General features: G+C 37.2%; 1 protein-coding gene across 10 annotated transcripts in view; it reads left to right on the top strand.

Annotated features, from left to right (window-relative positions):
- Positions 1 to 13,954, top strand: part of ZC3H13 (zinc finger CCCH-type containing 13) — a 48,322-nt gene that overhangs the window by 17,742 nt on the left and 16,626 nt on the right. For all 10 annotated transcript variants that reach the window (XM_086771837.1, XM_086771835.1, XM_086771829.1 and 7 more), the window contains 8 exons: positions 1,486 to 1,594; positions 3,249 to 3,388; positions 4,133 to 4,293; positions 5,610 to 5,807; positions 7,228 to 7,401; positions 9,668 to 9,978; positions 11,036 to 11,500; positions 12,464 to 12,646. In XM_086771837.1, coding sequence (XP_086627963.1) covers positions 3,302 to 3,388; positions 4,133 to 4,293; positions 5,610 to 5,807; positions 7,228 to 7,401; positions 9,668 to 9,978; positions 11,036 to 11,500; positions 12,464 to 12,646 — 1,579 coding nt within the window. In that variant the 5' untranslated portion in view covers positions 1,486 to 1,594; positions 3,249 to 3,301. The remainder of the gene's footprint in view (positions 1 to 1,485; positions 1,595 to 3,248; positions 3,389 to 4,132; positions 4,294 to 5,609; positions 5,808 to 7,227; positions 7,402 to 9,667; positions 9,979 to 11,035; positions 11,501 to 12,463; positions 12,647 to 13,954) is intronic.

The raw sequence follows: 13,954 nt of genomic DNA, 5'->3' as shown, positions 1-13,954 counted from the left end.
TAAACATGACACAAATTAGTTCTTTAATGTGAAGTTCCTTCGTGTTATGTAGCGACCGGTTAGTTCTTTCCAAACTTCTAAGGCTTTGAATATGGTATACTGAATGCATCAAGATGAGAGGCTTGAAGATAACTGTATATTGAAGCATCTGTTTTAGTTCACTAGGTAAAATAAATGCAGTACGTGTTCTGTCATCATTTACATCATTAAACAAGAGATAAGATTTTAACATTGTTACTGAATAAAAAGGAACAGTTGAATTTTCCTCACTTGGGAATGATAGTCCACACTTGGGAGTGGCTCTCCACAATGATATTTCCTTATTGTGTTTCTAAGATGATGATAAGGATTTAAGTTAGGTCACGATCTAAGTCCCAATAAGGAATAGCTAGTGAAGTTCTCAGACATCTACTTTCCTTCGCATAAAAATAAGGGTTCCTGCATATCAACACTGAAGAATCCCCAAAAGACAAAAGAAGGCACTATGGGAGGTGAGAACAAAAGGGATATGGAACAGACTTTCATTATTTGTTCTTTCTAGCGTTCATACTTAATAAATTATCCTGAGAGATGTCTAAGCTTGAATGTTATTTTTTTGCAAATAGTGAAAAAAACTTTGTCCTGGACTCCACTTGAGCCCAGGTAGATTAGAGACTGTCAATTCAGCAGAGGCAATGATGCAACTATGCAACTTTACTACTGGAATTTAGCAGGGGAAGAATAGCAGCACAGGCTCAGTTGCCTTCTGAAATTATATTCTTTCCTGTAAGAACAGTCTCTGGCTTCCTCATCCATAGGACCATGTGTCACGTGCAAAATGCGTGCTACTGTGATAGTTAGACTTTGTCTCATAACTTGGGGCCAGTGAGAGTTCAAAATAAAGCTATCAACAAAACTTGATTCCAGTCTGTTGCTTTAGACCTTTTTTCCCTTCCTTCTGCCAGCCAAGGATCTCTGTTTTTTTATTGTACTATCTCTCCCGCCTGACCCCCCCCCCCCCCCCCCAAGTACTTTATCCTCTGAAGGGTTAAATGGTTCAGCTTCTGAGGCTCATCTGCTTGGCATATAAATACTTTTATTTACAGCTGAGAACTCTTACTCCAGCTGCTAAAATTATATTCTTTAAATGTTCATTAAACTTAGGGTGTTAAGAACCTGATCTGTTCTTTCGGTTCCTTTTTTAAACTTTATTCTGTGATATGTGCCCAATTTTTGCCATGCCCTGAAACCTTCTAATTTTATGAATCCTTTCTTCTCTTTTCCCCATCTGCTATTTGCATACTGATTATATGAAATTGCATTAAACATGTTGCCTGTGGAGTCTCTGCTTATTTGAGAAGGTATTTGTTCATCGAGCTAAAGGGGAAAATGCTTTTGGTGCTATAAAAAAGAAACAGGAAAAATTCCATGTAAAATATACCTACTTCTTCAGGCTTCTTTTAAAATAAAGTTGTTTACTCTAATGCAGCGTTTTTCCCTTTATAGAAAGAGTCTTCACGAGGAAGACATAGAGAAAAGGAGGACATAAAAATTACGAAGGAGAGAACACCAGAAAGTGAAGAGGAAAATGGAGATTGGGAAACAAATAGAGAAGGTAAGTATAATTAGACTAATGGTCCCTCTACAGCTCAAAGAATTACAAGATTACTGGGCTGTATGTAGAGCAGAATGCTTAAAGATTTGATCTCTAAGCAAAATACTTTTATGCAGTAGCCATTAATGTTTATTTTTGGAGGAGAGCAAAGAAGCAATCTGAGTTAGAGTGCTACAGTGTTAAAACCAGCTTATTTTATAAACATGCTTTTTTTTTTTCTTTTTTTGACTCCTCAGGCAACAAGGAACTTGGCCATAGGCTACTCCATGGCTGAACTTTTCACATTTAGATCACTAGTTGAATCCAAGTTACATCCAAAGTAATTTTGAACTGGTCAGTCTGAGGGGAGAGCACAACTCCTTTGAATTCAGAAGTCAGCAGGCTTTTGTTGCATAATTTGTGACAGTGTGAACTATCTCAATAATAAGGGCTCCATTAGAATGAGTGTAGCAATAGCTGGAGGTAGCAATCGGTGAACTATTTGTTTTCTGAAAACAGTTGAAGAGTGATAATATATTTTCACTACGTTCTAAATTCTGTTTTCGGCCTGTGACATATATACATGGAAATAGAATCTAAGTCAAAAAAAGTTTGGAACGTAAAAACCTCAGGTTCTATATAAATGCATAGTATGAATGTCTTAAGCTTTAGACACTGAGGCTTTCAGTTTGAAAATTATGTTTTTTTCAAAATAGTGTTGATCATAATTATGTGGATGAAATAGAATTACTGTCTGTTAAGCTCCAGTGAGTGCTATATAAGGAGACAGATGGACTGGGAAAGAACCTATGCTGTTAGGAACTGCACCTCTCTCTAAGCTGTTCCCATGCATTTGTGACACATGAAGGGAATTTGTAGACAGTTTGTTTATTGCAAAACCTTTTATGTAGTTCCTGTGTATAGAAAGGGGACTGAAAGCTAATGACTTTTTAATGAAGTCATATTTTCTCTGACAGTTATTTTCCTACAGCGCTTTTTGAGCATTTGACTTAAATAGCCATAAACAAAATAAGAAATGTAAACTGAGTGAGTAAACTGCTTTAATTTTCAGTAAGATTTCAGTTGCCAGACTTGAAGCATATAATATTAACTAGTCATGACTTAATGAAAAAGTGAGAGAAATAGCACCTTTTCTGATGTGAAAACCAGACAGTAATAATGTTTCAAAACAGAAATAAACTCTTCAAGTGTGCATTTATCTGGTGAAAGAGGAAATACAGACCTCTTCTTTTACTTCAAAATCAGTTTGTAGATTTAATTAAATAAGTGCATTAGATGATTTGTGGGATACTCTATTAAAAAATCTTCTAGTATCAAGCATTATTATTTAAATCCGTTTCATGTAAGATTTCCTGATTTAGTAGTGCTCTACATATTTTTGGTCTTTCTGAAGACACATTCTTATTTTTTTTTTTTTTTTTCCTTTTTTAAATGAAGTTTAAGAATTTAGCTGTGGGTTGTATGGAACTAACTGGAGTTATTTTACGTTTACAAACATAACTAGAGAAGAAGAGATTTTGCTTAGCTTCATTGATCCATTCATACAGTGCTTAAAAATAGTGTAAATACTTATGCTTGGCATCCAGTATGCTAAATATTGTTATTTATTTCATATATAATTGTTACTAATCTATTTACTTTTTTTAAAATAAAGACTCTGACAATGGAGATGTTAATTATGATTATGATCATGAGCTGTCTTTGGAAATGAAGCGCCAAAAGATTCAGAGAGAACTCATGAAGTTGGAACAGGAAAACATGGAGAAACGAGAGGAAATAGTCATTAAGAAAGAGGTTTGTATTACGTAAATGTGAAATTTAAAAAATAAGTCATCAGCCACTTCATAGGCTTCTAATTGTTTCCTGAAAGACTGGGGCTTCCTGGGCTACAAATGCAGTATTGAGTTATGTAGTAGTAAATAACTGGTATATGTATAACTTAGTATGTGACTTGGATATTAGTTGTGAGTATCTCATCCATCCATCCAAGTTTTCTTCTTTATGAAGTCAGATATTAAATGAGTAGGATTTAATGGCTTTTAATAATATAAAACTAATAAGAACTTTAACTGAGAACACATGTAGAAGAAAACACAAGGCATTTGCCAAGCACCTTTTCCAACATGTCTTTCAGTAGCAGAGTGAAGTAGAATGAGAGAGGCAAAGCTGTAAGCGTTAGAAACCCTAAAATTGTGGGGAAGACTTGGGGGGGGGGGGAAAGCCTGGAAGGAGGTCTTTCTTTTTCAGACAAACTTGAGTGCTTACTGGGCATGTACTAATTTAAAAATTTTAGTTACTATTTTTGTAATGTATTACAGAGTGCATCATCTTCTCTTGCCCCCACCTTTTTCCTGTCATCTTCTTTTAATGATGTTTGTTGAAAACAATGTAATTAGTTTATTTGAGGTAGAGGTGTACATGGTTAAGATCTCAGATGTACACTGTTACTGAATTTACATTTTTTGATACCTATATCAGCATACAAGTAAGCATTTTGAGCATCGATATCTTGTAGGTTAATATATTTTTTTCCTCAAGATTTCTCCAGAGGTGGTTAGATCTAAGTTATCACCATCGCCATCACCAAGAAAGTCTAGCAAATCTCCAAAACGAAGGTCCAGTCCCAAATCATCATCATCAGCTAGTAAGAAAGAGAAGAAAGCATCTACTGTATCTTCCCCACTTTTGGATCAGCAGAGGTCAGTATGTAGATGCATCTTGTGAGAAAGTGAGAACAGAGAACCATGCTGATTTTTATCACTGGGGTTTTCATAATTAATATGGCTTTTCATTTTCTTTGCTTTCAGGACTTTTGATTATATAACTTTAGGGGAAGGTTTCTAAATTGTGTACTGTGAATCATCTTTTGCAGAAAAAGTTACGTGCATGTAGTTGTCAGTTGATTAATTTCATTCTTTACAAGCAGGTCTTTTCTCTTTGAATGTCCAGTGTCTCTGGCAGGTGATGAGGAAATACAAACCATTAAAAAGTGGGAAGCAGGTTTATTTGAAATGCTGCAGCCTGTGAAGTAGTTCCTCTAGACTGAAGTGAAATGTTTAAAATTGGCCAGCTGCACATTCTGTATTGCGTATTGCTGTTCAGGAAGTGAAGGTTGACTTCCAAGGCAGGGAATTTCTCCAAATTCAGGAGAGGAAGAGAAGTGGGGATCGGGGGCAGGGAGGGAAAAAAGTAAGGACAAGACGTGAAAATGGCAGGAAATTCAAACTGGGCACCTTGCCACAAAAAGTCAATCTCCAAAACCTGTTTCTAAGTTCTTGCTGGCTACAGGACCTTTTGGATCACTGCTCACAGCTTTTAGATAGGGCAGAAATTACTGCAGCAGTGTAAGCAGACACATCTGTATTTGCTAAGCAAAAATCCCCTTTAAAATAGAGACAAAACAATGTTGTTTCTGCTACGAGAATGTACAGCATGGGCTAGTATGCTACTGACATTCAGTATGCAGTGATACCTAGTTTATAGGGTTTCTGGCAGTGGTAGTTTATATGGAAAAATATATACTATTTCATGTTGTGAGATGCATATTCAAAAATGTTTGTATGCTTTATCCTGTGTCAGGTAGTTAACATTAAACTGAAGACATGAGTTGTTCAAGTCATTTTGTGTATGTGGTTGGGGTATCGCATTACAGAAATGGAAGTCTAAACAGACAAGATACTCTATAGAGTTCTGGTCCACTGATGTCTGCAGTTCATGCAAGGGCATTTTAACTTTGAAAACTGGTTCTGTTTGAATTGGAGCAATTCCTATTTTTCTTCACTTGCTTCAGAAATAAAGGTTATAAATGGAAGAGCTCGATGGGATTTTTTCCCATCTACATTAACCCTTCAGTGAAATATAGTTATTGAACACTCTTGCTAATGAATGATTAATCCTATATGAAAAGCTTCAAGGCTCTTTACATTATAACTTTCCTGCCAGCATCTGAGAAATCATTATTTGAAATAGTTGGCAGTCCTTCATTTTTACCCTTTCTCTGGTAATTTATCTCTAGGAGCTCTAAAAGTAACCAGAGTAAAAAGAAAGGTCCTCGTACCCCTAGTCCTCCTCCTCCAGTACAAGAGGAAACTCCCCTGGGGAAAAAACACAAAGAAAAACATAAAGCAAAAGAGCGTTCAGAAGAAAAGACGAGGGAGGTGAAAGAGAGAGGCCGTGACTTTGAAAGGCACAAGGAGAAAAAAGAGAAGCAGAGGTAAGTTATGTTGTATTATTAGCTTTTAACATTAATATAACCTTACAGGGATTTATATGTGCTATGCCAACAGCCTTTTCAGTACTCATTAAATATTTTAAGTGCATTATATAGAAGGATTGATAGACTATAACTGGCAGATTGCTAGGTTTTAATTACGTAACTTAGTAAGTTTGTAAAATGCCCTTTTGAAAGTTTCATTGCTTTTCAGAAGGTTGGACATTCACCAGTGAAGCAATTCATTTGCCAGAGTCTCTGTCAAAGTCATTCAATTGCTTGTCTGCTCTTCTGAAATCTTAAAGGACCAATATCTTTCTGAATTCACAGTAACATGTTTAAACTCTTCCTAATGTTCAGTACGGTAAAAGTATTTCTAAAGTACAAAAAGACTACTGCAATTTTAGAATTACTTAACTTTTGCATATATATATCTTTTTCTCAAATGGTGGACTAATATGACTGTTCCCACGATTTTCTGAAGCGTAAGTGTCCATTTGGGTTGAAAAATACAACCTCTGCATTTTTAAGTCCTGTGCTCACTTGATGAGGATAGGGTACATGCTCATAAGTGTTTACTTTGTAAAGTTTTTTAGAAGGGCTGAGGTAGGTTTCCCATCCCTGCTGAAATCAGAACACTAATACAGCAAAGATTGTGGAGTGGAAGACTGACCAGTGAGTTATATATTTTTAGTTGATTAAATAAATTACACCATTCTTACTTTAAAATATATTATTTCCCTTGTGCTTGCACACTCCATTACTGGAAGGAGGTCGTAAACAGTAGAAAAGAGCATTCTAGGTGGTGCTAAAAGGATCAAGAGAATGCTTGGCTTATTGTTGTACTATAATCAGGTACTGCTGTGGTAACTACAACCTTTTATTTCAGTGTGGGATTTTTGTCTTTTTTTTTTTCTGAATAACAAAAAATAAGAAATAATGTCAAATCTTCATGATGTACAGTAAGTGAAATAGTTGAAGGTTCTGACAGATGTCTTCCATTCATTTGCAACTGTGATTAGTGTTTGAAAATGTCTCTGAGCTTGAGGTTTCTTAAATAAAGCTCTAACATTACAGAAATTTTTAAATAGAGTAGCAAGATAATTCTCCATTGATAAGAATTATTTCACCACCTCATTAAATATTAGATAAAATTAAAAGAATATATTTTTTTGTTTACCATATTCTAGTTTTGTATTTTACAGTCCAGTGATTAGCAAGAAATTTAGTGCGTATCTTGCATTCTTGAGTTTTGCTGGCTTAAGGTAATTGCATATATGAAATTATAGATGGAACAAATTATTCTGTAAGATAGTTCTTGATGTTGTAAGCACAAATTCTGTCTTGAAGTTTTTTTGTAATTTCTTACAAATGTACTAATGCCATATTACACCTATTAAACAAGCTGCTATTTGTTTCCCAGGGATCCTTCTGAAAGCTCCCGTAGACAGAAGCGTTCTCCTAGTCCTGCAGATCATTCTGGCAGTAATTCTTCCCCTTCCAGGGAGTATTCACCACCTGCTGCAAGGCGAAGACAAACCTCCCGAGCTCCAGCCAAGTCAACCACTCACAAACATAACTTTTCACCCTCTCGCAGGTGGGAAGTCAATTGCATGGATTTCATTTCTGTGAATAGTTCTAGTTTAGAAACTTCCTCTGTTAGTTTGTACGTGTATGTTGTGGGTATGTGTGGGCCTCAGACACTTGAGCCCCGAGACTTTTTTTTTTGACAAGTTACTACATTGAAAGTACCTGTCATGTCAAGAACACAAGTCATGGTGCAAGCTTCCATTTATCAGTTCTTCTCAAATGTTTTGGCTTCAGGTGGAACTTCGGAAGTCTGGTATGAGACGTAGTCAGTCTCTAATCCTTTGGGAACTTTTTTTTTTTCTTTCTCACCTTCCCTCTCTTAAAAGGTAGAAAATGAAAATGTGAGGAATCTTCTATCTTGGAGATGGGGAAAGTAGCAGAGCTTCTTCCTTCTAAAATGGCAAAGGTGGTACACAGATCCTGACACATCTTCCTTGAAAAGCAAGCACAACTGGCTAAACAGAACAGTACAAGGACAATTTCAGAGGCTCTTCTTTCAGGAAGCTTCAGGGGAGATATCATTGTGTTAGTTCTGGTGGCCTTATTAAAAAATCTTCTACCACCTGTTAAAAAGAAGGGAAGAGGCTTCTTATTTTGCTGTGAAGGAGTCTGTAAGCTTAGGTTTAGAATGGTGGTGCTAAATACTACTGCAGTCCTATGCTTGTACGATGGAGTAGGAGGCATACTTATTTTCTGCACTTCTGTTGAAGGGTGGGGGAAAGGCACCAGGTGTCATACATATATCTGCATGCTGATAAAACAAGAAAAGTAAAATCCATCCATTCAGTAACTGCAAGAGTTGTAAGCAAGCTCTTTTGCTGCTGTGGCGACTCAGTTCAGCTAGAACAATGTTGCATTGTATTAAGCTAGATGTCATTGATGGACATTTTCTCCAAATTGGATTGTTTATAGGACAGGGAGTAGAGCAACCCATTCCCCCTGCAGCTGGCAGTAGTAAGGAGACCAAATACCTTTGCAGTACCCTTTTTCCCATTTTTTCTACCCTACTCCAGCTTTTTGCTCGTCACTGCCTGCTTGGCTGTTCAATATAGATGTAATGAGTGTTGTGCAAGGGAATGTTAAGCAAGGAAGATAAATGAGCCTTCTGCTAGAAGCAGGGAAGGATATTTTAAATGTTTTATTTATCTCCAAACCATTGATAGCATTCCATGCAAGCCAATTTTGGTAACTGTATGTTTCATAATGATAGTTTAATGGTGAAAAGTAAATGTAGCCCTAGTTTAAAGATGGTAAGTCATTCAGTTATATTAGATTCTGTTAGTCATTTCTGACTCTGACAGAATTTTGCTTTGAATGCTTTGGAAATTTTACTACTAATTCTAGGCCACCTGTTTCATTTGTATATGACAATGTGTACAAATTGTCATCTTAGAGGCATGAAGGCTACTTGTTTCCTTGGGAATAGTTGTGGGTCAGACCTTCCCTCTTGTGATGGAAAGTTGCGGCCAGCATGAGTATGTATCGGTGGAGATAGAGAAACTGACTTTCCTCTTACCTGCCATTCATGAAGAATGTTTACCAGTAGCACGTGTAAGGGCATCTTCAGGCTTTTTAATTTTCCAGACAAAAGAAGCTATCCTTAAGCATCCTGGTGGTCAGAGTGTGTGTAGAAGTTACAGGTATCCCTACACCACATCAGGAGCGCATCAGCTGGATCCCATGCACTTTTAGGTCTTCAAACAAGGAGATACAGAATCTTAGTCTATTGTTGAGGTGTCCATATACTCTCTGGCATTGACCATCGTCAGAATATCTCAGTGGGATAATCTCCAGACCTGGCAATATCTGAGCATACAAGCTTACAGACACAGTGTCCTAGTTAAGCGTGTTCCAAAGGCTTGTTTTATTTATTTTTTTATATCTACTGAATTTCACCATGAACTTTGAAAAGCATCTTGTATTAAAGAAAGCAATTGTTCATGGTTTGGGAGTGGAGGACAAGATAATGGTTTTGTTTTCTGACTCTTTGCTCTCTTCCTCCAGGGAAGCATTCTGTTAGCTGTATTGTATAGTTTTGATTGGACAAGTTGTTCTTGGGTATTAAATAAACTATAACCATTTAAAGAGAAGTACACTTTGAAAGGATTTCCTTGAGGGAAGATTAGTTTGCTGTTTTATAGAAACAGCACTAATTTTCAGTAGACAGAGGGTAGAGAATTACTTAATTTTTTTTTTTTTTTTCCTGTAGGATCTGGTAACAACCTTTCCAATAAAGTTATTACATCTGTGCATATTCTAACTCTTCCTTGCAGATCTGCTTCCCCATCAGGTCAGCATCATTCTCCCATATCTTCCAGACATCACTCCTCTTCATCACAGTCTGGGTCGTCTGTTCAAAGACATTCTCCTTCCCCACACCGCAAAAGAACTCCTTCACCATCCTATCAAAGGACAGCTTCCCCGCCTGCAAGACGATCATCTTCTCCCTATCCCCCACACTCTTCCTCTTCTCCTCAGAGGAAGCGAAGCCCTTCAAGACACCGATCTCCTGGAAGAGAAAAGGGAAGGCATGATCGTGATCGGACTTCACAGTCTCATGATAGGCGCCACGAGAGGCGAGATGGTATGAGTAAAAGTAGCACTTAGGATTAATTTTTATTTGTTTGCAAGTTGCATTTTGAAACTTGATTTTCAAATTGTGGCATTATCTGCAGGTATCCCAATAGCTAGGGGGTGAAGAAAATACTGGCAGAAGCCTGTGTTATCGTTCCTGTGTTGGTGATGCTGTTTTCAGGGACTGTGCAATGACGTATTCCTGATAGGACTGCTTATGTAGGCTCAGCTGATTGTAGAGATCCTGTAGGCATCTGTCAGGTGTTTCTTGTGTAATGCAGTGGTAGCATCAGCAGGTAAGTGATCCTCTCTTGGTATCAGGCGTATAGTAGTGGATCAGTTGAGTGACAGCAGGATACTTGTAAGTAACTGTTACTCTTTTCTGTGAGGTGCCCAAATGCTAATCTGGTCCTCAATGATTGCTCTGTCCGTTGTCTTTTTAGTTGACAAGTGTGTGCAGAGAAACAGTCCTTCTCTCTGGAAATCTGTAAAGCTGGTTGAACGGTTTGTGATGGGCAAACGTGCTGTTTGTTTCAAGAGACAAAGATGACATATGTCAGCTTTTTTAGACTGGCCTAACTTACCTTTAGGAAAAAAGGGAGGTGAAAAAACAAACAAACAACAAACAAAAAAAACCAAAAGAAAAATATTTTTAGCAGAGCACTGAGGTCTTAAAATCAAGTGATCTAAATATAGCACAAATTTCCTGAAAATATATGTGGAGAAAAAAAATAAATCTCATTTCAGGAGAAATGATCCTGCCTTAAAATTATGGCAATGTGGTTGCTTTCTAATAGATTTGAAGTTTATTTTTGTTATACTTATTCTCTTTTGAATACGTAAATATTTGTAAAGTACAGATTCATATTCGCAAAGAGATCTTTAAAGCTTACTGAATGTATAGATAGAGACCCAACATGATCTTCTACTTACATATTGATCTTCATTTCCTGTGTGTGTGTGTCAGAAGTGTATTTTGACTGTATTATTTTAATGTTGCTTGTCTTTTAACTTTTTGCTTGCTCTGATTAAGCTAGGTATGTGACATTCTTTTAAACATTTTACAGAAACTAGAGGGAAAAGGGAAAAAGAAAGAGAAACAAGAGATGATCGTGATTATGACCAGGAGCAGAGTACTTCCAGGGATCATAGAGATGACAGAGAATCTCGTGATGGAAGAGATCGGAGGGAGACAAGAGATAACAGAGATCGGAGGGAGCCAAGGGAATCCAGAGACACTCGAGATTCCAGAGATACGAGGGATTATAGCAGAGAGACCAAAGATAGTCGCGATCAGAGAGACTCACGTTCCACACGGGATTCCCATGACTACAGAGACAGAGAGAGTCGTGACGCTCACAAAAAGGATGACCAGTACCAGGACGATTCGCGCAGCTATGGAAGATCCCATGGCAGAGAGGAGAGCTCTCGTGCTGAAACCAGGAACGACTCCAGAAGTGACTCCAGAAATGAGAGCAGAAGTGATAGAACTGGTAGAAGTCGAGGCAGAGGTCCAGAATTATCTGACAAGGGTATTGCATTATTTTAAAAATTAATAAGTGTCCTTATCATTGGAAATTGAATATTGACGTTCATATTATGTTAATATTTGATATGGAAGTACTGCCAAATAGTTCATGCTTTTAAAGCTGTGTTCAGTTCTGTTGTCGTTCAGTTAGAACAGTTGCTTAAATTTATAGCACTTCTGTGTTCTCCATTCATTAAAGTGGCATAACATTGGTATTCCGCCATACAACTTTAAAACAAACCCTAACCCTTGCATCACTCTATTTAATGTTTCTGCAACCCTAGCTTCTCCCATGGGCTACAAATACAAGTAAGAGACTGATGTGTAATGGAAGATTCATAGTGGGCAGTGTGTCAAAGTACTGGGCAGTAGATTTTTTTTTTTTTTTTCTCTCAGAAGCAGCTGCATGTCTGAGATACCTGAAAACTGTCTTTTCACCCCCTTGCTCTGTCCTTCTTGATTGACCAAAAAAAAAGTGGGATTTTAACCTTTGGCAGTATTTTTTAAAGTCTGATGTAGAACTTTGTAGAACAGCTTCACTTAGCACCTTTTAATCATCCATAGTAAATATATTTTGGCTTTCTCAGACTTACTGTGACATTTTCTTTAGGAAAATGCCATAGTTTTTACAGGAAAAATGATCTCTACTTTCTCTGCGTATTCCTTCTGTGCTGGCTATTATTTTACATCCTACTCAAAACAAATGTGAGCTGGCTTTTGAACTGTTGTATCCCTGGTCAGGGATGGTGATTTAGAAAGTCTTGAGTTTGCAGTGTGAAAATAATAGCTTTACAATTAAAACATGAAATTTGAGAATTGTTGGCTAAGTAGAGTTTGACGCTACAATTTCTATTTTCATGAACAGTTAATTCAAGTTTATTAGAAGTTAATACTTAGTTGGTATAAAATATCAGTGAATTTCCTTACATGTGGAAACTCATTTTTTATATTGATACATCTCTATTAGGAAGTCGGGGGACTAGAGGATCCCAAGTTGATGGTCACAGCAGTAGTGGAAACTACCATGACAGCTGGGAATCAAGGAGTAGCTACCCTGATCGGGATCGCTATGACAGTCGAGAACAAGCAAGGGATTCCTCCTTTGAAAGAAGGCATGGTGAACGAGACAGACGTGACAACAGAGAAAGGGGTATTTTAATGTATATTTTTACATGTGTAGTGAAATGTGTATGTATGCATGTTTCTCTCTCCCTCATTTTTTTTTCTCCTTGTTTCGACCCCATAACACTAATTCATAAATAACTTAATTGACATGGCACACTGACACTACTCCTGTTGTTGATGTAAGTGAACTCCTGTAGTGAGATCTCTCATTGGCGGTGTGTGCATGAATGCTATGCCCTTTCTCCCTTCCTATGGGTAGGTTTTGGCACTGTCTGTTTTGATCCATCCAAGTAGTCCTTAAACATCTAAACTTCCTCGAGAGATTTGACTGTATAACTTCAATGCAAAATGGTTTTCTCTTCCTCTTTGCCTCCTCTGCCACTTCATGTACATACACATGTAAGCTTAGAGTCATGACTGCATTTCATTACTGGTTCTGTTTGTATAGAACCATAGTACTTTTGCACTGTAAATTATTGGAGTGTGTTTTGGGAAGGCCTGACTGACATACTAGTAAAGCAAGTGACAGTTTAAATTCATGATTAATTCAAAAATATATTGCTTGGGGAGTTTAATATTGATGAATGCTTTGTCGTGGTCAATAATAATAGGCTAGTAAGTGTTGGTACAAATACCAGTGATCACAGGAAGAGTATGCAAGACTGTTCTGGCCGATATGCAAGATGTCACACTTCTGTGTCTGAAAGAGTACTGTGTTGTCTCTACGGAACTTAGTACCAACTTTCACTCTGGAAAATATTTGCATTGCTCAATAATTAAGAGAGCAGGAGGAATCAGGCAAATGAAAATAGCATGAGAATGAAGTGAGGAATTGTGAAGAAGAAATATAAAACTACAGTGTTTGGGTTTTTTTTTTTTTTTCTGTCTTGAGTTTTGACATGGAAGTGACAGATACGTTCTAGCTGTTGTTTAACATCAGTTTTTCGGAGAGCTATTTTGTACATTATTTTGTGAGGTGCTTTTTGGTCCATTGAGATGTATCTATTATTGCGTGTTCTCGTGACAGGTTCTGCTTTAGGTTCTGTCTCGTCTTCAAGGCAGGATTTCAACAAACCTAATATCCAGTCTTCCTTTTTCTTGTTAGCTGAAAAATCCTGCAATCTGAATGTGTCCTGGGGGTTGACTTTTGCAGACTAGCTTTCATCTTTTCCACCTCCCCACCCCCAGTAAATCCTAGATATATTATAGTGTAATTTGTGCTTTTCATATCGAACAGAGTTCTTAATTTATTAAGAAAAACAGGAAAGAAAAACCTTAGAGATAAAAATATGCCATCATAACAAAAAATTTCTCAAAGGGAAGTTGCTTTGAA

The sequence above is a fragment of the Chlamydotis macqueenii genome, chromosome 1 (assembly GCF_036417535.1).
Source record: "Chlamydotis macqueenii isolate bChlMac1 chromosome 1, bChlMac1.mat, whole genome shotgun sequence".
NCBI classification, from domain to species: Eukaryota; Metazoa; Chordata; class Aves; order Otidiformes; family Otididae; genus Chlamydotis; species Chlamydotis macqueenii.
This window is presented reverse-complemented; position numbering and strand designations above follow the sequence as displayed.